This window comes from Carcharhinus amblyrhynchos, chromosome 28 (genome assembly GCF_965287045.1).
Source record: "Carcharhinus amblyrhynchos chromosome 28, sCarAmb.v2.hapA, whole genome shotgun sequence".
Taxonomy (NCBI): Eukaryota; Metazoa; Chordata; class Chondrichthyes; order Carcharhiniformes; family Carcharhinidae; genus Carcharhinus; species Carcharhinus amblyrhynchos.
Genome location: NC_137351.1, coordinates 35,418,419 through 35,439,142, shown reverse-complemented (window position 1 = coordinate 35,439,142; position 20,724 = coordinate 35,418,419). Strand labels below are relative to the sequence as shown.

General features: G+C 53.3%; 1 protein-coding gene across 1 annotated transcript; it reads left to right on the top strand.

The window, feature by feature from the left end:
* Nucleotides 1–601: 601 nt before the first annotated feature.
* selenos (selenoprotein S) lies at nucleotides 602–19,706 on the top strand. The gene is made up of 6 exons (XM_080214309.1): nucleotides 602–682; nucleotides 5,302–5,445; nucleotides 8,287–8,393; nucleotides 11,997–12,086; nucleotides 12,210–12,273; nucleotides 19,161–19,706. Exons 1-6 carry the CDS (start codon nucleotides 640–642, stop codon nucleotides 19,238–19,240), a joined length of 528 nt encoding a protein of 175 aa, XP_080070435.1. The 5' UTR covers nucleotides 602–639; the 3' UTR covers nucleotides 19,241–19,706.
* Nucleotides 19,707–20,724: the final 1,018 nt, after the last annotated feature.

Genomic DNA, 20,724 nt, shown 5'->3' with positions numbered 1-20,724 from the left:
GACTGTTAGTGTCAGGGGGATTAGCAGGGTAAATACATGGGGTTATGGGATAGGGCCTGGCTGGGATTGTTGTCGGTGTAGACTCGATGGGCCGAATGGCTTCTTTCTTCACTGTAGGGATCTATGAGGTCTCACCTCTTCTTACAGTTGCAGCAAGACACTGTGACTCCTGTACTCAAATCCTTTTGCAATAAAGGCCAAGCATACTGCCCGAGAGTGGTCTGTGGGGTTCATTTGAGATCCTCAAGGAACAGAGGTGACAGAGAGAAGGTGGGGAAGTGGCTGTAATGAATGTTCCTTCAGAAGGCCAGAATATAGACAGTAGGATGAATGATCTCCTTGTATAACTACTCAGATTCTGTCACCATCAGGAATGTGGTGAAGCATTTCACAGTAGAATATCCTGTGTCCTGCTATTTGTCTGCGGGGTTGGTGGGGGAGATGTGGCACAGGAAGGGGTTTTGAGAATGTCCCCAAACTAACACTATAGACTGAGGCCCCTGCCCAGCTGTGGGGTCCACACGCTCCAAACACGTTGCCCTTTTAAGGCGCTGAACTTTCCCTGAAGGTTGGGACACGTCAGCGCCGCCGCTGATTGGACAGAGAAGCGGAAGTTCAGTTTGATCCGGAAGTGCAGCAATGGAGGGGCCCGAAAAAGAAGCAGAAATACAGAGAGAGACAGGTACAGGGGGGAGGGGAGAGACAGAGACAGGTACAGGGGGGAGGGGGGAGGAGAGGGAGACAGGTACAGGGGGGGGGGGGGGGAGAGAGAGACAGGTACAGGGGGGAGGGGGGAGGAGAGGGAGACAGGTACAGGGGGGGGGGGGGGGAGAGAGAGACAGGTACAGGGGGGAGGGGGGGGGAGAGAGAGACAGGTACAGGGGGGAGGGGGGGGGAGAGAGAGACAGGTACGGGGGGGAGGGGGGGGGGAGAGAGAGACAGGTACGGGGGGGGAGGGGGGGGGAGAGAGAGACAGGTACGGGGGGGGAGGGGGGGGGAGAGAGAGACAGGTACGGGGGGGGAGGGGGGGGGAGAGAGAGACAGGTACGGGGGGGGAGGGGGGGGGAGAGAGAGACAGGTACGGGGGGGAGGGGGGGGGAGAGAGAGACAGGTACGGGGGGGGAGGGGGGGGGAGAGAGAGACAGGTACGGGGGGGGAGGGGGGGGGAGAGAGAGACAGGTACGGGGGGGGAGGGGGGGGAGAGAGAGACAGGTACGGGGGGGAGGGGGGGGGGAGAGAGAGACAGGTACGGGGGGGGAGGGGGGGGAGAGAGAGAGACAGGTACAGGGGGGGAGGGGGGGGGAGAGAGAGACAGGTACAGGGGGGAGGGGGGGGGAGAGAGAGACAGGTACAGGGGGGAGGGGGGGGGAGAGAGAGACAGGTACAGGGGGGAGGGGGGGGAGAGAGAGACAGGTACAGGGGGGAGGGGGGGGGAGAGAGAGACAGGTACAGGGGGGAGGGGGGGGAGAGAGAGACAGGTACAGGGGGGAGGGGGGGGGAGAGAGAGAGACAGGTACGGGGGGGGAGGGGGGGGGGGAGAGAGAGAGAGGTACGGGGGGGAGGAGGGAGAGAGAGGTACAGGGGGGGGAGGAGGGGAGAGAGAGGTACAGGGGGGGAGAGAGAGACAGGTACAGGGGGGGAGAGAGAGACAGGTACAGGGGGGGGAGGGGGGGGAGAGAGAGACAGGTACGGGGGGGGAGGGGGGGGAGAGGGAGACAGGTACGGGGGGGGAGGGGGAGACAGGTACGGGGGGGAGGGGGAGACAGGTACGGGGGGGAGGGGGAGACAGGTACGGGGGGGGAGGGGGAGACAGGTACGGGGGGGGAGGGGGAGACAGGTACGGGGGGAGGGGGTAGAGAGAGACAGGTACAGGGGGGAGGGGGTAGAGAGAGACAGGTATGGGGGGGGAGAGAGAGTGTGTTGGGGAGGGGAATGGTATAGCGTTGGGGTGGGGAAAGAGGGAAAGAGAGAGAGGGTGAGTGAAGGGGGGAAAGAGTTGGGTTGGAGAGAGGGTGGGCTGGGGGGTGGGAGAGAAGGAAGGTAAGGTGGGGGTGGGAGAGAGAGTGAGTGTGGGTGTGAGAGGGAGGTGGGTGTGGATGGAGAGGGGTGTAGGTGGTGGAGATGCACAGAGTTGGGGGGGGGGGAGGTAGGGTGCTCTGCAGGGATCGAGTTGTGTCAGGGTTAACCAATCCAAGTTACTGAGTGACTGGGATCCAGTGTAACCGAGTATCTGCTCTTGGCTCAGACTGTAACTTTCAGATCAATATCTCGTACAATAACACGTGTTCTGTGTATAGATTTTGTGTCGATCGTGTGTCATGGGGTCACTGTGGCACAGGAACAGGCCATTCAGCCCATACCAGTACATGGGGTGGGGCGAGTAGGGGAGGAGGTGGTAAGGAGAGCAGGGGGTGGGGGCAGCGGGTGGGCTTGGGGCGTGTATCTACTCTAACACTTTGTCCGTATAAGTTGAGAAACTAAGAGGTCTTGAGGACTTTCTCATCCCAAATTCAGAAGGGGGTGGGATTGGGAGCTGGAATCCTGGTGTTGGAGGAAGACGCTAGTGGGTGTGGTCTATAGGCCCCCGAATAATGATCTGGAGGTGGGGCGGGCTGTTAACGCACAAATAAGTGCGGCGTGCAGGAATGGGACGGCCGTGGTTATGGGGGATTTCAATCTGCATATTGATTGGTTAACCCATGTTGGATGCGGTGGGCTCGAGGAGGAGTTCTTGGAATGCTGCTGGGATAGTTTCCTGGAACAGTGTGTGTTGGAGCCGACAAGGGAGCGAGCTATCTTGGATCTGGTGTTATGTAATGAGGCGGGTAGAATTAGGGACCTTGCGGTGAAGGATCCTCTTGGGGAGAGTGATCATTGTATGGTGGAGTTTCTGGTGCAGATGGAGGAGGAGAAAGTGGGTTCCCGGACACGCGTCCTTTGTTTGAACAGAGGGGAGTATGGTAGGATGAGAGAAGAATTGGCGAATGTGGACTGGGGGAGCGTGTTGGAGGGTAGGTCTGCTGAGGAGCAGTGGAGGATCTTTAAGGAGATCTTTCTTGGTGCTCAGCGGAAATTTATTCCGATGGTCAAAAAGGACCGTAGGAGGAGAGGTAATAAGCCGTGGATAACGAAGGAGGTGAGGGAAAGTGTTAAATTAAAAGCGGAGGCGTTTAGAGTAGCTAAGAGTAGTGGGCGAGAAGAGGATTGGGAGAGGTTTAAATGTCAACAAAGATTGACAAAGAAGTTGATAAAGAAGGGTAGGAGAAACTATGAAGCTGGGCTAGCACTTAATATAAAAAAGGATAGCAAGAGTTTTTATAAATATATAAAAAGGAAGAGGCTGGCTAGGGTGAATGTTGGTCCCTTAGAGGATGAGAAGGGGGACTTAGTGGTAGGGGATGGGGATATGGCGGAGGTCTTGAATAACTTTTTTGTTTCGGTCTTCACGGAGGAGGACGTGAATAATTTGCCGGATGTTAGAGATGGAAAGGTGGTAGGGCTGGAGGGTCTCGATGACATTACTGTTACTAGAGAGGTGGTGCTCGACAGACTGGAGGGGCTGATTGTGGACAAGTCCCCAGGACCGGATGGAATGCATCCGAGGGTTCTGAAAGAAATGGCGGATCTGATAGTGGATGCCTTGGAGGTTATTTTCCAGACGTCGCTGGATTCTGGGGAAGTGCCGGAAGATTGGAAAACGGCTAATGTTATGCCGTTGTTTAAGAAGGGTGCCAGGCAAAAGGCGGGGAATTATAGGCCTGTTAGTTTAACGTAAAATGTTGTAGGTAAAATGTTAGAATCTGTCATCAAGGAGGAAATAGCGAGGCATCTTGAGGGGAACTGCTTGATAGAGCAGACGCAACACGGTTTCCTTAAAGGGAAGTCGTGTCTGACAAATTTACTGGAGTTCTATGAGGATGTGTCTAGGGCGGTGGATAGAGGAGAGCCGGTGGATGTGGTCTTTCTGGATTTTCAGAAGGCGTTTAACAAGGTACCTCACAAGAGGTTATTACAGAAGGTCAGGGGGCATGGAGTTGGGGTAGGGTGTTAGCGTGGATAGAGGATTGGTTGTCAAATAGGAGGCAGAGAGTGGGGGTCAATGGGTGCTATTCGGATTGGCGGACGGTGACTAGTGGAGTGCCCCAGGGGTCGGTGCTGGGGCCTCAGCTATTTCCCATTTATATAGATGATCTGGAGGAGGGAACCGAGTGTAGGGTGTCGAAATTTGCTGATGACACCAAAATTGGTGGAAAGGCAAATTGTGCGGAGGGTGTGGAGAGTCTGCAGAAGGATCTAGATAGGCTGGGCGAATGGGCCAGGAAATGGCAAATGGAATTTAATGTTGGCAAGTGCGAGGTGGTCCACTTTGGTAGGAATAATGGTAGGAAGGACTATTACTTACGTGGCGAAAAACTGCAGCAGGCGGCGGTGCAGAGGGACCTCGGGGTCCTTGTGCATGAGTCGCAAAAACCCAGCCTGCAGGTGCAGCAGGTGGTCAGGAAGGCGAATGGGATGCTGGCCTTCATAGCGAGGGGGATTGAATATAAAAGTAGGGAGGTCTTGCTGCAGCTGTATAGGGCATTGGTGAGGCCGCAGCTGGAGTACTGTGTGCAGTTTTGGGCGCCGTACTTACGCAAGGATATTTTAGCCTTGGAGGGAGTGCAGAGGAGGTTTACTAGGCTGATGCCGGAGTTGAGGGGGTTGAGCTATGAGGAGAGGCTGAATAAACTAGGCTTGTACTGGTTAGAGTTTAGAAGAATGAGGGGAGATCTCATTGAGACATATAAGATGATGAATGGGATGGATAGGATAGAGGTGGAGAGACTCTTCCCACTCAGAAAGGATAGTAGGACTAGGGGGCACAGCCTCAAGATAAAGGGGGGACGGTTTAGAACAGAGTTGAGGAGGAACTTCTTCACTCAAAGGGTGGTGAATCTCTGGAATTCTCTGCCCGTTGAGGTGGTGGAGGCTGCCTCGCTAAATATTTTTAAGACACGGGTTGATGGGTTTTTGATAAGCGAGGGGATTAAGGGTTATGGGGAGAGGGTGGGAATGTGGAACTGAGCCACAACAGATCAGCCATGATCTTATTGAATGGCGGGGCAGGCTCGAAGGGCTAGATGGCCTACTCCTGCTCCTATTTCTTATGTTCTTATGTTCACCTGCAGGGATACTGCGGAAGTTGCAGATCTGAGCAAACTGACAGCTGCAGGAAGCCTGTACTGTGCGGACTCGAGATCGGGTGTTTGTACCTTTTCACGGCTGGGTACAGTGTTTGTAATTTATTTTGTTTTCTTTCAGCGACACAGGTGCTGCACGTCCTGTCTGAATATGGCTGGTACATCCTCTTCTGCTCCATTGCCGTCTATTTTCTTATGCAGAGAATCAATAGGATGCTGCAGTCAAGAAGCCACAAGCGGACCCAGGCTTCAGAGGCCCAGCTTGGTACAAAGTTTATTTCCATTTCTGAGTAGATGTTGCTTTTGTCAGCACTGGATCTTTCTGAATGTTTTGAACTTGTCATTTTGAAATAATAGATTTGAGATTGGGATCAGTCATGTACTTCTGAATTATTTTATGAATTTGTAACTTTGCAATTTGAGCAGAATCAGGTGGGGGTTGGAAGCAGTGGTAATGTTGACGGACAATAACCGCGCCCCCCCCCCGCCCCCATCCCAGGTTATTGCTCCGAGGACATGGTTCAAATCCCATCACAGCAGCTGGTAATCAACTCAGTAATGCTGATGGTGAAATCATTGTCGATTGTTGTAAAAAAAAATTCCAAATGGTTCACTAATATCCTTCAGGGAAGGAAATCTTCCTTCCTTACCTGGTCTGGACTCCAGATCCACAGCAAGGTGGCTGAATCTCTGGATATGTCCTGTCTCACTGGCAGTGTAGACCCAGCAGTGGTGGTATACAGTTGGGAGGGAGTTGCCCTGGAAGTTCTCAACATTGACTCTGGACCCCATGAGCGAAGAAACCTCCTGCTGATTTTCCAATTACTGCCAATCTCCTCCTCAGCTGATGAATCAGGACTCCTCCATATTAAACACTACGTGGAGAAGTATTGAGGATGGTGAGGGTTTAGAAAGCATTCTGGGTGAGGATCTCAATCACCGAGTGGCTCAGTAATACCGCCACACACTGAGCTGGCTGTGTCCTAAAGGGCATCACAGCCAGATTGGGACTGCGGCAGGTGCTGAGAAAAACATATTTGACCTCATCCTCACCAACCTCCCTGCCACAGATGCATCTCTGTCCATGGCACTATGGCACTATCAGTAGGTGTGAGCACCACAAAGTCCTTGTGGAGAAGAAGTTTCCTCTTCACATTGAGAATACTCTGCATCGTGTTGTGTGACACTACTGCCGAGCTAAATGGGATAGATTTCAAACCGAGATAGCAACTCAAAACTGGGCATCCATGAGGCGCTGTGGGCCATCAAACAGCAGCGGAATTGTACTCCAGCACGATCTGCAACCTCATGGCCCGGCATATCCCCCACTCAACCATTACCATCAAGCCAGGGGATCACCCCTGGTTCAATGGAGAGTGCAGGGGGACATGCTGGGGTTACCAGGCATACTTTAAGTGAGTTGTTAGCCTGATGAAGCTATAACACAGCACTACTTGTGTGCCAAATGGAAAAAGCAGCAAGTAGTAGAATTAGGTGGTCCCACGACCAATGGATCAGGTCTAAGCTCTGCAGTTCCGCCACATCCAGCCACGAATGGCGATGGATAACTAAACAATTCACTAGAGGTGGACACTCAACAAATTCCCTCATTCCCAACAATGGAAGAGCCCAGCACATCAGTGCAAAAGGTAAGGTTGCATCGTTTGTAACAGTCTAACAAGCCAGAAGTGCGGACTGGATGATTCGTAGAGTCATCGAAACCCTACAGTGCTGAAAGAGGGTCAGCACCGACCACAACCCTACCCAGGCCCTACCCCCATATCTCTACATATTTACCCGCTAATCCCTCGAACCTACACATCACAGGACACTAAGGAGCAATTTTAGCATAGCCAATCAACCTAACCCATGCATCTTTGGACTGGGAGGAAACCGGAGCACTCGGAGGAAACCCATGCAGATACGAGGAGAATGTGTAAATTCCACACAGACAGTGACCCAAGCCGGGAATCGAATGCAGGTCCCATCACTGCAGGAGTGCTCAGTGTCCTAGGCCCAACCATCTTCAGCTACGATCTTGCCTCCGTCATAAGGTCAAAAGTAGAGATGTGCAGTCATCAGCACCATTTGCTATGACTCATACTGATACAGTCCTTGTCCAAATGTATAGATGTTCTCGGACCTGCTGAGCTTTCTCCTGCATTTCCTATTTTTATTTCAGTTTTCCAACATCCGCAGTATTTTGCTTTTATTTCTCACTTTCTATTTAAATCTGGAAGAGTTAATTAGCTTCAATATAAGTAAAACAATGGTAACAATAAAGAAGCAGAATATTCTGGGCAAACTCAGCTTGGGCAGCATCTGTGGAGAAAGAGAAACATTTCAAATCTGTGTGGCCTTTCAATAGAGAGTGATATAGAAACTGAGATCAAAGATTCATCTTCAGAATCCAATGATTTTCACCCCATTTTCTGTCTTCAGATTTTTTTTGTTTTTTAGCAATTGGCCTTGCATTTTATGATGGATGATAGAGTGACCAATACAGCAGAGAGTTCCTGAACCAATTGGATTTAGGGTGAAGAGGGAGGCTTTAAAATCTTTTTGGGTGGTTGAATCAAAAGTCATCTTAATTCCTGAGTTTTAATTATCTTTGACCGAGTTCAAAGAAGGCAGAGATTACCTGTGCTATGAGTGTTTGCTATTTGTACAGTAGACTACATGACAGCTCAGTGACTATCGCTGTTTGCTGTGCAGACACATGGATTTGGGCCGGTGTCTGTGGGAGTTTGTGCATTCTCCCCGTGCTTGCGTGGGTTTTCTCCGGGTGCTCCGGTTTCCTCCCACACCCCAAAGATGTGCTCTTAGGCTGATTGGAGGTAATAAATTGTCCCTAAATTAGTTTCCCTCAATGTGGAATGCTGTAAGCATAGATAAGGGTCATGGGTGGAGCGGGGGGGGGACTGGTGATGTTAAAATGACGGCGTGGGCTCGTTGGGCCGAAGGGCCTGTTTCCCGGGCTGTTTTGTTCTTTGAGTAACATTGACAGTCAGAAAACCTGTTACTGAATTAAAGCTGGAAGTACATTTTTGAATAAATTGCTTCACGTATACAGCATATTGAACTGTTTGATTGTGTTTGAGATTAGAACCATCATTAATTCTGAGACGGCAGGAAGCGATGGATGCTGCTCGTAAACGGATGCAACAGGAGCTGGATGCACAGGCAGCTAAATACCGAGAAAAGCAGAGAGAGGTAAGGGTGCCGAGAATCACTGAGAAACTGCTGGTGAAGTGATTGACCCGGTACAGGTGGCTGATCCTTTCAGTACAAGGAAACACATTTTCAAAATTTACCAAAGACACAAAAATGTTTTGGTTAGCAGGAAGGTCCTGAGAGAGAGAGAGAGGGGGGGGGGGGGTAGTGGGGGAGCTGAGGAGAAAGTTTGGTTTAACAGTGAGTTGTTGTGCTTGGCCATGTTGGAGAACACAGACTGAAAGACTAGTGTCAGCAAAGTCAATTCTGGCTTTTGAAATGGACTTTGATGGATAAAGCCATAGAACTGATATAGCATAGAAGGGGGCTATTTGTCCCATCCTGTCCATGCTGACCCAAATACACCCCCGTGCCCTTTCTAATCCCATCTCCCTGCACCCAGCCCACAGCCCTGTAGTTTACAGCATTTAAGATGCAGTTCCAAATACTTTTCAAACAAAGTTTAGAGTCTCTGCCTCCACCACCAACTCAGGCAGCGAATTCCAGACAAACACCACTGTGTTAAAATGTTTTTCCTCATGTCCCCTCTACATGTGCTGCCACTTATCTGAATCTATGTCCCCTGGTTTTTGGACTTCCTGCCAAGGGAAGCAGGTCTACTCTCCCCTCACAATTTTGCACACCTGGATTGTGTCACCCCTCAGCCTTCTCTGTTCCGATCTCTCCTCGTAGCTACAGTTCTCCAGCCCTGGCAACTTTCTAGTAAATCTCCTCTGCACTTTCTCCAGAGCAATTACACCCTTCCTGTAATACGGTGACCAAACTGCATTAGTCCAGTTGTGGCCTCACCAGTGACTTTACAGTTTCACCGTTATATACTCCTGCCAGTGAAGGAGAACATTCCATATGCGCTCTTTACAACTTTGTCTGCCTGCACTGTTACCTTTAGGGACCTGTCATTTACACACCAAGATTTCTCACTTTTTCTGTCCCTCTCAGTATATTCCCTTTTACTGTTTGAACTCTCCAAATGCATTACTTCACACTTACCAGAGTTGAACGCCCATCTGCCACTTTCATGCCCACTCCACCAACCCAATTACATCAGCTCGGAGCTTCCAGCTTTCCTTTACAAGGTGAAGGCAGGGAAAATCACCAGCTCTGCTGCACCCCCTCCCCGATGAGCTCAGTGCATCCCGTGCCTGTTTTGAGCAAGAGGTCAGCGAGAGCATGCCCTCCATCCCGAAAGTTTGTACGAATCTGTATCTGAGGTCACCATTGCTGATATTGGAGTGGCCTTCTCAGAAGTCAACCTACAGAAAGCGACTGGTCCAGATGTCCGGGGACATCTTTAACCTCTCTCTCTACTCCAGTCTGAGGTCCCTACCTGCTTCAAGATGACGGCCATCGTCCCAGTACTGAAGAAAAGTCAGCCTTAATGACTATTGTCTGGTGGCTCTGACGGCCATCATTATGAAGTGCTTCAAAAGGTTTGTCAGTGGCACGAAGCAATTCCTGCCTACCAGACTGCCTGGATCTACCACAGTTCACCAACCGCCACAACAGGTCCACAGCAGATCTCCCTGGCTCTGCACTGCACCCTGGAACACCTAGATAACAAAAGATATTTATGCCAGACTCCTATTTATTGACTACAGCTCAGCCTTCAACACCACGAAACTCATCTCCATGGCCTGGGCTCAACTCCTCTCTCTGTAACTGGATCCTAGACTTCTAACCCACAGATCACAATCAGTAAGGATAGGCAACAGGATCACCTCCACACCAGTGCCCCACAAGGCTGTGTCCTCAGCCCCCTGCTACACTCATGCCTGTGCGGCCAAATTCCCCTCCAACTCGATTTTCAAGTTTGCTGTTGTGAGTCAGATCTTAAACAGTGACGATACACAGTTCAGGAATGAGATAGAGAACCTGGTGAACTGGTGTGATGACAATAATCTCTCCCTCAATGTCAACAAAAAAAAAGTCACCAACTTCAGGAAGCGTAGTGGAGAACATGTCCCCTCTCCACATCAATGGGATGAAGTAGAAATGGTCGAGAGCTTCAAGTCTTTGTGTCCAGATCATCATCAACCTGTCCTGGTCCCTCCATGAGGAGTTAAGAAAGCCCACTAATGCATCTACTTTCTCAGGAGACTGAGGAAATTTAGTATGTCCGCTACAACTCTCACCAACTTTTACAGATACACCATCAAAAGCATTCTTTCTGGTTGTATCACAGCCTGATCTGGCTCCTGTTCTGCCCAAGACTGCAATAAACTACAAAGGGTTGTGAATGAAGCTCAGTCTATCACTCAAACCATCCTCCCATCCATTGACTCTGTCTACACTTCCCGCTGCCTCGGCCAAGCAGCCAGCATGATCGAGGACCCCACGCACCCTGGACATTCTCTCGCTTTCTTCAGTTGGGAAAAAGATACAAAAGTCTGAGGACATGTACCAACTGACTCAAGAATAGTTTCTTCTCTGCTGCCATCAGGCTTTTGAATGCACTTACTTTGCATTAAGTTGATTTTTCTCAACACCCCAGCAATGACTGTAACACCACATCCTACACACTCTTTCCTTCCCTATGTATGGTTATGCTTTGTCTAGCATGCAAAAAAGCAATGCTTTTCACAATACTAATACATGTGACAAATCAAATACATTATCCACTAAATGGCCATGTTTTGTCATCTACAAATTTTGAAATTGTGCCTCCAGGTTCAAATTCAAATCATTAATATATAAAACAGCAAGTGTGCAAACACCAATTCCTGCAGAACACCACTTGAAACAGCTTTCCAATTGCAAGGGCAGCCATCGACTGTTACCCTTTATTTCCTGTTACTAAGCAAACTTTGGGTCAAATTCACCACCTTACCCTGTATCCCATAAGCTTTTACTTCTTTTGACCAGTTTGCCATGTGGAACCTTGTCAGAGGCCTTGCTAAAATCCATGTAGACAACATCCACTGCACTACTTTTATTGATCCACCCTGTCAGTTAAAGAATTCAATCAAATTTGTAAAGCATGACCTTCCCTTAACAAAGCCATGCTGATTATTGCTGGTTAGTTCATGTCAGTGACAGTTTATCCAGTTTCTCAGGATTGATTCTTATATCTTGCCCCTCACTGAAGTAAAACTAACTGGTCTAAAATTGCAACTGGTTTAAAATTGCAAAGGCAACGGAAAAGGCGGAGAAACTGAAGGACTCGGTCAGTGCACAGATCAGTACTGGTGTTATAATCACAATTTGGCTTTTCGAACATAGAACATTACAGCACAGTACAGGCCCTTCGGCCCTCAATGTTGTGCCGAGCTATGTCCAAGCCCAAGATCAAGCTGTCCCACTCCCTATCATTCTGGAGTGCTCCATGTGCCTATCCAATAACCGCTTGAAAGTTCCTAAAGTGTCCAACTCCACTATCACAGCAGGCAGTGCATTCCACACCCCAACCACTCTCTGAGTGAAGAATCTACCTTGGACATCCCTCCTGTATCTCCCACCATGAACCTTATAGTTATGCCCCTATACTAAGGTTTTATGAATAGAGTATGAGAGTAAGGAAGAAATGAAGAATAAACAATTGTGGTGCAATGGTTGTTGTGTGACGTTCTTGTTATTACGTTGCAGATTGAAGAAGAGAAAAGGAGAGAGAAAATTGAAGCTTGGGAAAATATGCAAGAAGGGAAAAGCTCCCGGAAGAGGACAGGCCCACATCCTGTAATGTGATCTTGTTATGTTTTGTCATTATTTATGAGTCAGATGTTTATAATGGCTGCTTTCTAATCTGGATTGGCAGTGCTAATATAACAGCACTAATTTCTTTATTTTTGTTTAAATCAGGAGTCAGAATTCACCACAATGAGTACAGCAAAGCCCAAGTCTGAGAAGAAGCCTCTGCGAGCTGGTAAGTGCTGACGGTCATTGTTCACATTAGACACTCTATTCAGGAAAAATACACACACCAATATTTTAAAGCTGCTGAAATGAAACAAAATATTTCTAACATATCCGTTTAAATTGGCATAGAGCTGCGTAAAAGCTGCCAAGTTGTGAATAACAATTATTACATCAGCAGGCAATGGGAGAACAGTTATCTCCAGGTGATGATGTGGATCAGCAGGAATGGAGTCTGATTCTGATTCAGCTTCGAAGATCAATGTTCCTGTACAGAGGAACGAGCGGGCGGGTCTGTGTGTGTGCGGAGACTGAGCGGGCGGGTCTGTGTGTGCGGAGACTGTGAGCGGGCGGGTCTGTGTGTGTGCGGAGACTGTGAGCGGGCGGGTCTGTGTGTGCGGAGACTGTGAGCGGGCGGGTCTGTGTGTGTGCGGAGACTGTGAGCGGGCGGGTCTGTGTGTGTGCGGAGACTGTGAGCGGGCGGGTCTGTGTGTGTGCGGAGACTGTGAGCGGGCGGGTCTGTGTGTGTGCGGAGACTGTGAGCGGGCGGGTCTGTGTGTGTGCGGAGACTGAGCGGGCGGGTCTGTGTGTGTGCGGAGACTGTGAGCGGGCGGGTCTCTCCGTGCGGAGACTGTGAGCGGGCGGGTCTGTGTGTGTGCGGAGACTGTGAGCGGGCGGGTCTCTCCGTGCGGAGACTGTGAGCGGGCGGGTCTGTGTGTGTGCGGAGACTGTGAGCGGGCGGGTCTGTGTGTGTGCGGAGACTGTGAGCGGGCGGGTCTGTGTGTGTGCGGAGACTGTGAGCGGGCGGGTCTGTGTGTGTGCGGAGACTGAGCGGGCGGGTCTGTGTGTGTGCGGAGACTGAGCGGGCGGGTCTCTCTGTGCGGAGACTGTGAGTGGGCGGGTCTGTGTGTGTGCGGAGACTGAGCGGGCGGGTCTGTGTGTGCGGAGACTGTGAGCGGGCGGGTCTGTGTGTGCGCGGAGACTGTGAGCGGGCGGGTCTGTGTGTGCGCGGAGACTGTGAGCGGGCGGGTCTGTGTGTGCGGAGACTGTGAGCGGGCGGGTCTGTGTGTGTGCGGAGACTGTGAGCGGGCGGGTCTGTGTGTGTGCGGAGACTGTGAGCGGGCGAGTCCGTGCGGAGACTGTGAGCGGGCGGGTCTGTGTGTGTGCGGAGACGGAGCGGGTGGGTCTCTCTGTGCGGAGACTGTGAGCGGGCGGGTCTGTGTGTGTGCGGAGACTGTGAGCGGGCGAGTCTGTGTGTGCGCGGGCGGGTCTCTCCGTGCGGAGACTGTGAGCGGGCGGGTCTGTGTGTGTGCGGAGACTGTGAGCGGGCGGGTCTGTGTGTGTGCGGAGACTGTGAGCGGGCGGGTCTGTGTGTGTGCGGAGACTGTGAGCGGGCGGGTCTGTGTGTGTGCGGAGACTGTGAGCGGGCGGGTCTGTGTGTGTGCGGAGACTGTGAGCGGGCGGGTCTGTGTGTGTGCGGAGACTGTGAGCGGGCGGGTCTGTGTGTGTGCGGAGACTGTGAGCGGGCGAGTCCGTGCGGAGACTGTGAGCGGGCGGGTCTGTGTGTGTGCGGAGACTGTGAGCGGGCGGGTCTCTCCGTGCGGAGACTGTGAGCGGGCGGGTCTGTGTGTGTGCGGAGACTGTGAGCGGGCGGGTCTGTGTGTGTGCGGAGACTGTGAGCGGGCGGGTCTGTGTGTGTGCGGAGACTGTGAGCGGGCGGGTCTGTGTGTGTGCGGAGACTGTGAGCGGGCGGGTCTGTGTGTGTGCGGAGACTGAGCGGGCGGGTCTGTGTGTGCGGAGACTGTGAGCGGGCGGGTCTGTGTGCGCGGAGACTGAGCGGGCGGGTCTGTGTGTGTGCGGAGACTGTGAGCGGGCGGGTCTGTGTGTGTGCGGAGACTGTGAGCGGGCGGGTCTGTGTGTGTGCGGAGACTGTGAGCGGGCGGGTCTGTGTGTGCGGAGACTGTGAGCGGGCGGGTCTGTGTGCGCGGAGACTGAGCGGGCGGGTCTGTGTGTGCGCGGAGAATGTGAGCGGGCGGGTCTCTCTGTGCGGAGAATGTGAGCGGGCGGGTCTGTGTGTGTGCGGAGACTGTGAGCGGGCGGGTCTGTGTGTGTGCGGAGACTGTGAGCGGGCGGGTCTGTGTGTGTGCGGAGACTGTGAGCGGGCGGGTCTGTGTGTGTGCGGAGACTGTGAGCGGGCGGGTCTGTGTGTGTGCGGAGACTGTGAGCGGGCGGGTCTGTGTGTGTGCGGAGACTGTGAGCGGGCGGGTCTGTGTGTGTGCGGAGACTGTGAGCGGGCGGGTCTGTGTGCGCGGAGACTGAGCGGGCGGGTCTGTGTGTGTGCGGAGACTGTGAGCGGGCGGGTCTGTGTGTGTGCGGAGACTGTGAGCGGGCGGGTCTGTGTGTGCGGAGAATGTGAGCGGGCGGGTCTGTGTGTGTGCGGAGAATGTGAGCGGGCGGGTCTGTGTGTGTGCGGAGACTGTGAGCGGGCGGGTCTGTGTGTGTGCGGAGACTGTGAGCGGGCGGGTCTGTGTGCGCGGAGACTGAGCGGGCGGGTCTGTGTGTGTGCGGAGACTGTGAGCGGGCGGGTCTGTGTGTGTGCGGAGACTGTGAGCGGGCGGGTCTGTGTGTGTGCGGAGACTGTGAGCGGGCGGGTCTGTGTGTGTGCGGAGACTGTGAGCGGGCGGGTCTGTGTGTGCGCGGAGACTGTGAGCGGGCGGGTCTGTGTGTGTGCGGAGACTGTGAGCGGGCGGGTCTGTGTGTGTGCGGAGACTGAGCGGGCGGGTCTGTGTGTGTGCGGAGACTGTGAGCGGGCGGGTCTGTGTGTGTGCGGAGACTGTGAGCGGGCGGGTCTGTGTGCGCGGAGACTGAGCGGGCGGGTCTGTGTGTGTGCGGAGACTGTGAGCGGGCGGGTCTGTGTGTGTGCGGAGACTGTGAGCGGGCGGGTCTGTGTGTGCGGAGAATGTGAGCGGGCGGGTCTGTGTGTGTGCGGAGACTGTGAGCGGGCGGGTCTGTGTGTGTGCGGAGACTGTGAGCGGGCGGGTCTGTGTGTGTGCGGAGACTGTGAGCGGACGGGTCTGTGTGTGCGGAGACTGTGAGCGGGCGGGTCTGTGTGTGCGGAGACTGTGAGCGGGCGGGTCTGTGTGTGTGCGGAGACTGTGAGCGGGCGGGTCTGTGTGTGTGCGGAGACTGTGAGCGGGCGGGTCTGTGTGCGCGGAGACTGAGCGGGCGGGTCTGTGTGTGTGCGGAGACTGTGAGCGGGCGGGTCTGTGTGTGTGCGGAGACTGTGAGCGGGCGGGTCTGTGTGTGTGCGGAGACTGTGAGCGGACGGGTCTGTGTGTGCGGAGACTGTGAGCGGGCGGGTCTGTGTGTGCGGAGACTGTGAGCGGGCGGGTCTGTGTGTGTGCGGAGACTGTGAGCGGGCGGGTCTGTGTGTGTGCGGAGACTGTGAGCGGGCGGGTCTGTGTGCGCGGAGACTGAGCGGGCGGGTCTGTGTGTGTGCGGAGACTGTGAGCGGGCGGGTCTGTGTGTGTGCGGAGACTGTGAGCGGGCGGGTCTGTGTGTGTGCGGAGACTGTGAGCGGGCGGGTCTGTGTGTGCGCGGAGACTGTGAGCGGGCGGGTCTGTGTGTGTGCGGAGACTGTGAGCGGGCGGGTCTGTGTGTGTGCGGAGACTGTGAGCGGGCGGGTCTGTGTGTGTGCGGAGACTGTGAGCGGGCGGGTCTGTGTGTGTGCGGAGACTGTGAGCGGGCGGGTCTGTGTGCGCGGAGACTGAGCGGGCGGGTCTGTGTGTGTGCGGAGACTGTGAGCGGGCGGGTCTGTGTGTGTGCGGAGACTGTGAGCGGGCGGGTCTGTGTGTGCGCGGAGACTGTGAGCGGGCGGGTCTGTGTGTGTGCGGAGACTGTGAGCGGGCGGGTCTGTGTGTGTGCGGAGACTGTGAGCGGGCGGGTCTGTGTGTGTGCGGAGACTGTGAGCGGGCGGGTCTGTGTGCGCGGAGACTGAGCGGGCGGGTCTGTGTGTGCGGAGACTGTGAGCGGGCGGGTCTGTGTGTGTGCGGAGACTGTGAGCGGGCGGGTCTGTGTGTGCGGAGACTGTGAGCGGGCGGGTCTGTGTGTGTGCGGAGACTGTGAGCGGGCGGGTCTGTGTGTGCGGAGACTGTGAGCGGGCGGGTCTGTGTGTGCGGAGACTGTGAGCGGGCGGGTCTGTGTGTGTGCGGAGACTGTGAGCGGGCGAGTCTGTGTGTGTGCGGAGACTGTGAGCGGGCGGGTCTGTGTGTGCGGAGACTGTGAGCGGGCGGGTCTGTGTGTGTGCGGAGACTGAGTGGGCGGGTCTGTGTGTGTGCGGAGACTGAGTGGGCGGGTCTGTGTGTGTGCGGAGACTGAGCGGGCGGGTCTGTGTGTGTGCGGAGACTGTGAGCGGGCGGGTCTGTGTGTGCGGAGACTGTGAGCGGGCGGGTCTGTGTGTGTGCGGAGACTGAGTGGGCGGGTCTGTGTGTGTGCGGAGACTGAGCGGGCGGGTCTCTCTGTGCGGAGAATGTGAGCGGGCGGGTCTGTGTGTGTGCGGAGACTGAGCGGGCGGGTCTGTGTGTGTGCGGAGACTGTGAGCGGGCGGGTCTGTGTGTGTGCGGAGACTGTGAGCGGGCGGGTCTGTGTGTGTGCGGAGACTGTGAGCGGGCGGGTCTGTGTGTGTGCGGAGACTGTGAGCGGGCGGGTCTGTGTGTGTGCGGAGACTGTGAGCGGGCGGGTCTGTGTGTGTGCGGAGACTGTGAGCGGGCGGGTCTGTGTGTGTGCGGAGACTGAGCGGGCGGGTCTGTGTGTGTGCGGAGACTGTGAGCGGGCGGGTCTCTCTGTGCGGAGACTGTGAGCGGGCGGGTCTGTGTGTGTGCGGAGAATGTGAGCGGGCGGGTCTGTGTGTGCGCGGAGACTGTGAGCGGGCGGGTCTGTGTGTGCGGAGACTGTGAGCGGGCGGGTCTGTGTGTGCGCGGAGACTGTGAGCGGGCGGGTCTGTGTGTGTGCGGAGACTGTGAGCGGGCGGGTCTGTGTGTGCGGAGACTGTGAGCGGGCGGGTCTGTGTGTGCGGAGACTGTGAGCGGGCGGGTCTGTGTGTGCGCGGAGACTGTGAGCGGGCGGGTCTGTGTGTGTGCGGAGACTGAGCGGGCGGGTCTGTGTGTGTGCGGAGACTGTGAGCGGGCGGGTCTGTGTGTGTGCGGAGAATGTGAGCGGGCGGGTCTGTGTGTGCGCGGAGACTGTGAGCGGGCGGGTCTGTGTGTGTGCGGAGACTGAGCGGGCGGGTCTGTGTGTGTGCGGAGACTGTGAGCGGGCGGGTCTGTGTGTGTGCGGAGACTGTGAGCGGGCGGGTCTCTCCGTGCGGAGACTGTGAGCGGGCGGGTCTCTCCGTGCGGAGACTGTGAGCGGGCGGGTCTGTGTGTGTGCGGAGACTGTGAGCGGGCGGGTCTCTCCGTGCGGAGACTGTGAGCGGGCGGGTCTGTGTGTGTGCGGAGACTGTGAGCGGGCGGGTCTGTGTGTGTGTGGAGACTGTGAGCGGGCGGGTCTGTGTGTGTGCGGAGACTGTGAGCGGGCGGGTCTGTGTGTGTGCGGAGACTGTGAGCGGGCGGGTCTGTGTGTGTGCGGAGACTGTGAGCGGGCGGGTCTGTGTGTGTGCTGAGACTGTGAGCGGGCGGGTCTGTGTGTGTGCGGAGACTGTGAGCGGGCGGGTCTGTGTGTGTGCGGAGACTGTGAGCGGGCGGGTCTGTGTGTGTGCGGAGACTGTGAGCGGGCGGGTCTGTGTGTGTGCGGAGACTGTGAGCGGGCGGGTCTGTGTGTGTGCGGAGACTGTGAGCGGGCGGGTCTGTGTGTGTGCGGGCGGGTCTGTGTGTGCAGAGATTGAGGTCACCTCGATCATGTCGCCCCTCAGTCTTCTCTGCTCCAACGAAAACAATCCGAGCTTGTATAACCTCTTTTCATCATTTAAATTTTCCATCCTAGGCAGCACCCTGGTGAATCTGCTCTGCACCCCCATATGTCTTTTCATCAGCCTACTAACACGCCCTGTGTCTGAGATCTGTGGACAAACACGCCACAGTCCTTTTGTTCCACAGAACTTCCTCATGTCTTAGCATTCATTGAATACCTTCTGGTCAGAGTATTCCTTCCAAAGTGTATTACCTCACACTTTTCAGGGTAAAATTCCATGTGCTATTTATCTGCCCATTTGACTATTCTATCTCTCTCGTAGCCCTAGACACTCCACCTCACTTAGCTACCCAGCCAATCTTTGTGTCATCTGCAAACTTACTAATTCTGCCCATCACATGGTTATCAATGTCATTTATATAAATGAAGAATAATAGGGAGCCCAACACAGATCCCTGTGGTACACCACTGGACACTGGCTTCCAGTCATTAAAGCAGCATTTTATCACCCTCTGCCTCCTGTAGCTGAGCCAATTTTGAATCCACATTATCAAATTACCCTGTATCCAATGTGAATTTAACTTCTTTACAACTCTCCCATGTGGGATCTTGTCAAAGGCTTTGCTGAAATCCATATAAACTACACCGACTCTACTATCCTTGTCTACACACCTAGTCAGCTCCTTTGTTAGGCATTACCCTCTCTCTAACAAAGCCATGCTGACTATCCCTAATCAATTGGAGATGGATGCTCTCCTTCAGAGGTTTCTCTACTAGTTTCCCTGCCATTGACATGAGACTCGCTGGTCAGCTCCCTGGTTTATCTCTGCATCCCTCCTTTAAATGTAGGATCTCTCCAAGGAGCAGGACCAATATCTACCAGTTTGGACAACAGGTCCTCCTGGTGAACGAGTCAAATGGATGAATTACAGAATGTGCTTTTCTGATTAAAATGTTGAAATAACAAAGATGGTTTGTTGGATTTTGTAGGTTTTAATCCTCTGACGGGAGATGGTGGAGGTTCTTGTAGCTGGAGACCAGGTCGGAGGGGACCATCTTCTGGGGCATGAGGTTAAAGGTCGGTCAATGGCCACTCCTAGAGTCAGCACTGACCACAGTTGGCGATGCACTATCCTGTTACCGAAGCTGGTCAAGTTGTGATTTTATTCTGCTTTGATTAATCTTTAGGCACACCTGATTTTCAGGATTCACTTTTTATTAATGAAAAGAATCAGATCTCTCAAAATTATTATTTTGATTTTAACTAAAACTTGATGAAGTTGACAGCTATGAATGATGCCATCCTTATAAATGGCAGCCCAGCCAATGAGGATGTCTGAGAATGGACATGGATAGTGGCAGTAAATAGTTGTGTAACGTGAACATTCCTTGCTTTTAAATATCAAAATGTCTGAGTTTATTTTATTTTGGCGAAAGATTAAAAGCTTTAAATATGTTTGAGATTCTGGCTGTGAAATGACTAAAATGTATTTATTTTCTTCATCTTGATATATAATAAATGTACAACGTCCTGTTTTGATGAAGCAGTCATACCTTTATAGGAAAAGATGTCTCTACGTCAGACAATGTATATTGAAGACACCTGTGAGTATGCATGAACAATGTCAAGAACCCTCTGATCCACAATGCCTGCCACACACAATACACATAGCTCACTCCTTCTAAAACCCTGTGATCTCTTGCGAGAGGTGAAAAACCAGATAAAAGCACAGGCTCATTTGGAGGAGAAATGATTGTCCATCTCACCAATCGATATTGGTCCAGCAAGTCACTCTGGCCCTGAAATCCCTGTAAAAGCCACTTTGAATGAGGTGATGACCAGCCCATGTCCAACCCGAGTTGAAATAATTCAGCAAATCTCACAAGCCTATTCTGACCTTCACTATATTTGGGGAAAGAACTGTCTCTTGACATCTGATCTAGATCAGCTTTATATAACTTAAAATGGTGATCCCATGTTCTCCCTGTTGGAACAAACTGTTAAAACACAACTTATTTCCTTTATTGTTTAGAAACCTCGTGTGGTGCTTGTGTGTCTTTTAGTAGATGTCCATGTTTTGTCAGGTGCTCTTGTCGATGGGTGTGCACAAGCCAGTGTAGGTGTGTGTGAGGAGCTATGAACTTGTACCCTTAGATCTTTGTTCTGTAGCTCTCCCCAGTGCCCTACCATTAACTGAGTAAGTCCTGCCCTGGTTCAGTCTACCAAGATGCATCATCTTGCATTTATCTAAATAAAACTTGTATCTGCCATTCGTCAGCCCACTGGCCCAATTGTTCAAGATCCTGTAGCAATCCTAGATAACCTTCACTGTCCACTATGCCACCAATGGTGTCATCTGCAAACGTACTAACCATGTCTCCTAAATTCTCATCCAAATCATTAATATAAATGACAAATAACAGTGGGCCCAGCACTGATCCCTGAGGCACACCACTGGTCACAGGCCTCCGGTTTACAAAACGACCCTCTACAATCACCCTCTGGCTTCTGTCATCAAGCCGATTTTGTGCCCATTAGCTACTTCACCCTGGA

Excerpts from the sequence above, each read along its gene's own strand:
- selenos (XM_080214309.1), top strand. The coding sequence starts at position 640 with ATGGAGGGGCCCGAAAAAGAAGCAGAAATACAGAGAGAGACAG. Across the intron at positions 5,446-8,286 it reads GGCTTCAGAGGCCCAGCTTG|AACCATCATTAATTCTGAGA; the intron begins GTACAAAGTTTA and ends GTTTGAGATTAG. Across the intron at positions 12,274-19,160 it reads GAAGAAGCCTCTGCGAGCTG|GTTTTAATCCTCTGACGGGA; the intron begins GTAAGTGCTGAC and ends TGGATTTTGTAG.